Source organism: Odontesthes bonariensis, chromosome 10 (assembly GCF_027942865.1).
Source record: "Odontesthes bonariensis isolate fOdoBon6 chromosome 10, fOdoBon6.hap1, whole genome shotgun sequence".
In the NCBI taxonomy this organism is placed as follows: Eukaryota; Metazoa; Chordata; class Actinopteri; order Atheriniformes; family Atherinopsidae; genus Odontesthes; species Odontesthes bonariensis.
In genome coordinates this window covers 5,734,495-5,741,070 of record NC_134515.1, presented here as the reverse complement: position 1 = coordinate 5,741,070, position 6,576 = coordinate 5,734,495, and the positions used below count along the sequence as shown (strand labels likewise).

General features: G+C 40.2%; 1 protein-coding gene across 4 annotated transcripts in view; it reads left to right on the top strand.

Annotated features, from left to right (window-relative positions):
- Window positions 1–1,302: 1,302 nt before the first annotated feature.
- Window positions 1,303–6,576, top strand: part of usp19 (ubiquitin specific peptidase 19) — a 31,338-nt gene continuing 26,064 nt past the window's right edge. For all 4 annotated transcript variants that reach the window (XM_075476026.1, XM_075476025.1, XM_075476023.1 and 1 more), the window contains exons 1-2: window positions 1,303–1,641; window positions 4,187–4,545. In XM_075476026.1, the coding sequence (XP_075332141.1) occupies window positions 4,344–4,545 (202 nt within the window). In that variant the 5' untranslated portion in view covers window positions 1,303–1,641; window positions 4,187–4,343. The remainder of the gene's footprint in view (window positions 1,642–4,186; window positions 4,546–6,576) is intronic.

Here is a 6,576-nt window from a genome sequence, read left to right as displayed (position 1 = left end):
ATATATATATATATTAGAAAAGGGTGCTTGAATAGTGTCTTGAACCCTTGATGTGCTTTGACACCCTTTAAGAGTCTGGAGGTTTTATAACTGTGTGTTACAAAAAACATTATTTCCAGTAATGACAGAGCACTGGGAACTACAGCTGAATGACACCAGTGCAGAAGCGAATGCAAAAGTGTCGAACATGCATCAGAATTCAGGCAGGTTTGTGGATTTTAATCCAATATATGTTGCTCTGGCTGGGTGGTTTTTAGCTAATCAAGAAAAAGTTATCTTTTTATATACATTTTTTGACACATTTTAAGTTTAGAGTTATTCCTTTAAATGCATCAAATAGAAACGCGACAGGTCTGCATCATTTTACCCAAGGACAAAGCCCTTTTCTTAAAATAGTAGAGGTCCCTGCGAGTGTAATGGATCTGCCTGCCCATCCCTGCGAGAATACTGGTTCACATAAAGAGTTGACATATGAGCACTGCCGAATGTGAGCTCAAGAGGGATTTGGGGATGCCAGGGCGTTATTTCCCGCGGCTCATTCTGGACACCACTGGGTTCCTTTGCTCCAATGCTATCCTGCCACACGTTTTCTGTGTTTGTCAGTGTGCAATTACTTAAATAAACTCACATTTATTTATGTATGCAACCCAAATAGTCTTATCATCACCTGGAGAGTGGATCGGATTGAACGGACGGACGCATTTGTAGGATGTGGTCTGAACATTTTGGACAAACAAAGGAGCAACTTTCATATTTTAAGGAATTTTTCCTTATGCTGGGAAAATGTTTTATTTTGTTTCTATAGCTTCCCCAGAAAGGATGCTAAATGTTTTTTTTATAATAAACTTGCTTATTCTTTTTCTAAATTTTCTATTCATAAATGCCATATTTTCCCCATTTTATTAAAGATATAGAACTATATTTTAAATCAATAACAGACTCTACTAATGAAAAGGCTCTAAAGACAATTTCTATATGTACATCTTTGCATGTTTTCATCTAACACCCATGGTTGTTTGTTTGTTTACATAACTGTCATGTTATATTGTATACTTCATTCGTTTGTTTGTTGTATACTTATTTCTGTTAAAATAAAGTATTAAAATAAATAAAAATAAAAAATAAAATAAAAAAAACAAAGGAACCACTTTCAGAACTTGCTATTTTTTTTTTAATAACAATATATACCAAATGCATACTCCATCCAAGGCTGTGCTGAAACACAGCACGGAGAGAAATTTGAGTGGGAAAAAAAAAAAAAAAAAGTCCCAGATCATGTGAACGCGTCAGCCAGGAAGTAGCTTAGACGCGCACTCATTTCAGCTCTGGCCGGGCAGCCGTTTATTTTATTCCCAACAAAGTAGGCTCACCCCGCGGAGGCCGAATGACATTAGCGGACTAAACAGGCGCACACTTGATGCATTCTGCTTGAGGACTGGAAATATCTTGCTCATTTACAGAAATGGGTCCTGGTTAGATGTAATTTAATCTAAAAAATACCGTGTACAACGGGGGGGTTTTGAGTCCGGGTTGGAGCACTGCGGCCCGCGGCCGTGAAGGATCACAGTAGCACCCGGACGAAGCACAAGGAGTCGAACGCTATTGTGTTTTCAGACGGGATTATCGCATCACTAAACTTCCGTAAGTCTCCTGTCTTTGTGTCACGATGGTTTTGGGGTTTTTTTTAACAGACGGGCGTTGGTTCCCACGACATGTCACGTTGTGTTTTTTTTTTTTTAGTATAAACACGGCGCCATATCGAACTGTTTCGTTTCAGCTGCAGTTAGCATGTGGCTAATGACATTAGCTGCTCGGAGACAGTGGGGAGCGTTTGATTGGACGACCTGTCCGACGCTCTGCCGGAAGATACAAGCGGAGATCATCTTTAGCGACAATATACATCAACCCATGGCCATTAACTTGCATTATTTTGGAACGATGCGGTAGTAAACGGAGAGCCTAGTGCTTGTTGGAAAGACCTTGACAGTTGATTCAACCGTTAAAGGTTGTGTAGCACGTTGAGTTTAAACCCCGTTTAAAGTGGTAACATTAAACAGATGTACAACAAAACAATCGAACCTCTTCAGTCGCTTGGCTCTCCAGTTGCTAAGCTAGCTCCTCAGAGGAGAGGAAGCCTCGTTAAGCTAGCTAAGCTAGCGGAATAAACACTGCCTACGTCTTATTAAGCAGTTACTGATTAGCTAGTAAAATGGGTCATTTGGCTGTTGTTTATTGTTTGCCAATTGACTGTCCGGACTAGCAAGCTTGGTGTTGCCATGTTAAGAAAATTAAACCAGGCTAATTTTTTTTGTAAGACATAATTTATATATTTTTTTAATAAACTTTATTTATCTTCACAATATCACAGTAACAGTAGTCATGAAATAAATAGTGTACAGTAATGAACAAAGGACATAAAATGAAAGAAAAACATAGTTAAAAAATACGATAGAAAACTGTTTGAACAGAAGAGAGAAAAAAGGAAAAAAAATAATAATTACACAAGTAAATGCGAGTTACAAAAATAAGTTATAGTCTTTCCAAATACTTATTGTTTTTATAGCCTTTTTGTTCATTTAATTCGAGATTGAGTCAAGATACAATTTTACATCTATTACGAAGAGGTCAAAAAGTGGTTTCCTGTGCATTATTTTACTTTTATGAATATGAAATTTAGCAAGCAACAATATTAGATTGATAGGGTATGTGGGAGAGGAATATTTCGCCTTGAAATCTGTGATACCAAACAAAAAAATTTCAAAGAAAAGAAGGAAATCGATATAGTTGGATATCAGAGCAACAATGTCTTTCCAGAACTTCTTCGAGCATCTACAGTTCCTTTGTAAGACATAATGGCCACGTTCCCCTTCAACACAGCATTGTCATTTGATACCTGCTCCTAATTGGCTTAAAGCAGTTAAAGGGATACAAGGTAGTTTAGCGGCAGTATAGCGATCTCTATTGGTCAAACTGAAATTCTACACTGTCGTAAAAATGCCCACCTGTACACACCCACTAACTAACCATGTGGCGAATGCTGCCGTTGTGTTATTCAGTCAGTGCAGTTAGGTCATCTGATTCACAAGTGTAGACTGCCCACGTAAGATACTATAATCAGAGATTTTCTGTAGAGAGAACTCAAGATAATATGCTATAATCCTGTTGCTGGAGGAAGTGGCCGGGGACAGCTCGTCTGGGTTTCTCTGCTCAGGCTGCTGCCCCCGCGACCCGATCCCCGGACAAGCGGCAGATAATGGATGTATGGATGTATGGATGGACTGTTGCTGATCTTGAATGGGATTCTTCCCTCATCATGGTGTATTCGTGGAGGGATTCCTTTGTATTAGCAGACACTTACAAAAGTTACATCTTAGACAGATGCGCGCAGGCACTACCAACATACACGCCGCAATAAACGCAGACTAGCTCTACACTATTCCGATTATAATCACAAATTAATCAATTTTCATTTGTAGATAGCAATTCTTGTTCGGATCAAAACGCTATTCTTATTCTAATCAGGTCAGTCCGTGTATTTCCTGAAGCTAGGCTACGTCTCGAACTCAGGAGGAATTACAGCACCGTCATCACCTGTCTCTTTACAATCTAAAACGCAGGTCACTATGGTAGATGAACAAGATCACGCTTGGAGAAATTTCACAAAGATGGGAAGTACCAACATCGAACGTTTCATATTCAGTCTGTGAAAGGCAGAATATGAAACGCTTGGTGTTGGCTCTTCAACGCAAGTGAACACATAGCTACAACTACAGCTAGCATACAGTACCTAGCCAAGTGCCGTAAACACAAACGACTCTTCTCGCGCATCACAACACTTCAGAAGCGGGTCGCTCCTGCCGAAGTTACATATGGGATTTTCAGCATACAGACCCCTGTTGGGAGCGAGACAGGCTTCATTCGCTTACCTTTGACTTGTTTAACCTTTGTTAAACTCCTGAAGGCTATAATTTTAGGTGAAAATGCTACCTAGTGCCCCTTCAACCTTCCCATTTGTTTGTGTGCATTAGCCTTTAAACTAGGGAAGGTAGATTACAGACTTTAAAGTTGTTTAACTTTGCATTCTGCTGGAGCCTGTGCTGATGACACGTTGCTGCCATATCATTTATTTACATTAATGTTAGATTGACCTCTTGGTTGTTAAATCTATCTCTGCCATCTGCTTTAGGTCCCCCATCCCTTGCTGATTCTGTTGTGGGAGAGTTCAGACCAGTATCATCGCCAAGATAGCTGGGCCAGGCAGGAAGAGGCACACCTCAGATCCAGACCCCAGCAGCGGTAGTGATTCCAGCGACGGGCGGCCTGTTAGTGCCAAGTGCCTGAAGATGGCCAGCAGCGGAGGTAGTGAGTCGGTGGGCCGTCGTGGTGGGGCTCAGCAGAGAGGAGCCAGTGGCAGGGAGAACGGCTCAGAACTGGCCTCCAGTACCAGTAAGAAGAAGCAGAAGGACAGGGCCAACCAGGAGAGCAGAGAGGCCAAGAGAGCAGCTGTCGCAGCAGTGGATGGAGTTCTTGCAGAGGTCAAGAAAGGTAAGATCACATAAAATGTTGAAACTTTTAAATTATTAGTTGATTTGTTTTGTTTTTTTTTACTTAAACTGATAAATTATAAGGGTGTAACGGTATGAAAATTGAACCTCACGGTTATAGTGACCAAAATGATCACGGCTTTCGGTATTATCGCGGTATTTTTAAAAGTTTGTTCAATCTGTTCAGAAAGCACTGATAGGCCTACACAAGCTGGAAAAAAGTGCAACAGTGTTTATTATATTGCAAAATTTTATCAAAAACATCGGCTTTTGAACCATTTCCGAATCTGATATGACTGTGTTCTGCTCCGAGTGGAGTCCTCCGCTATCATGCGTTTTGGCCGCGGCAAGTCTGCACAGTTTCAGACTGCGAATGTTGTTGTGTTTATTTTAAAACGAAATGCAGTGTTACAGAGCGAAATACAGTCTAACGGGTTGAAATACAATCTTACAGGGCAAAACACAGGTAAATTTGGGCGATTTTGAATTATTTTTCCATCTGAAAGTTACAATTCCGTTTCAAAGGGTACATTCCGCGATTTCCATCCGTTTTCCGTTATCTAGGAAAATCGTTGGCTCTACGCATGCAAATAGATACTGTAGCCTACAACTGTATGATAAACGCAACTTAACTGTGCACCCGTCTAGCTCTGAAATGCACGTTGTAGGCTGCCCAGTGAGCATGCGCGACAAATTAAGAACTCAGATGAGGCCGGGAAGGATTAAACTCACGGTTTTCATATTGTGTTATTAACCGTGATATTAATGATATTTGAAATGAACGCGGTAATTGTTATCGTCAACACTTTTTATCGTGGTTTACCGTCATACCGGTAACCGTTACATCCCTAATAAATGATAAGAATAACACATTGTGATCACACACTTTTGTGTTATTAGCGCCTGTAAAACCGACATCTAACCGACTAAAATCATATGTGGGAGTAAGAATGTACTTTGTCTCTAGCTTTAGCAGCACTTCACAGCACTTTAGTGACTACTTTCTCAAAGATCCAGCAACCTTTTGACCAAACTTTAAATAGTTTCCATGAAAAACAGTCTCCAACACTCCCTTTTAATGCGACAGGCTCTGAGGAGAAAGAGTGTTGATTATAGTTTACAGTCATGGTTACAATGCTGCCACAGCTAAGATGTTGGACAGCTGGTCCAGAAATGTTGATCATCAGTCTCGTAGCTTGAAGAGAACCAGAGCACAGCAGCTGCCTTCAGCATCAGTGAGTATGTGAGAGGAAAAATATTCTACCATTTAACCCATTAAGATCCAAAGCGTCATTTTAAAAAGCTGAGCAGCATCTGGAAACATCAGAACAGAAGAAACTATAGATGTGAATTGAAAATGACCTGAGAAACCTTTGGCTTTTCTTTTGAGTTACTCAATTTGCACTAATATTATATTTCAATACCGTTTACATCAAAATGTAAAAGCTTGTAATGCTGGCGTCACCTGCTCGCCCATCCCAAAAAAAATTTAAAATGGTAGAGATGGTGAGATGGGTGTGTGTGTGTGTGTACCGCTGTTTAAATGGCGTCTCCGTCTCCTTGGGGCATTGTTGACGTGTCCTAGCGTATAAATTAGGGCTGGGCGAGTTAACTCGTTATTATCTCGTTAACTCTTTAATTATTTAACGTCAATAAATATTTTAACGCGCATTAACGCAGGTTTTATTATTTATTTTATTATTGTAAAAGTCTGTTGCTGTCTGCTGTGGAACAGGAAAAGAAAGTAATCGGCGGATCCACCAAACATGGAGAAGGGTACGGAACTTTTACTCGGCCATTTTCATTTTAAAGTTCTTCCAGACGTCGGAGTCAACAGAACCAAAGTCATCTGTAAACACTGCCAAGTTGAATTGTCTTCTCAGCGTAGTAGTTCCAGTCTAAAATATCACTTAAAGGCAAAACACACAACTGATAGCAGCAAGTCATTCAAGGAAACAGACAGTGGAGCGAGGCTTCTACATAAAAACTACAGAAAGATGCTGATGTTAAAAGTGTGTTTGCACAACAAATG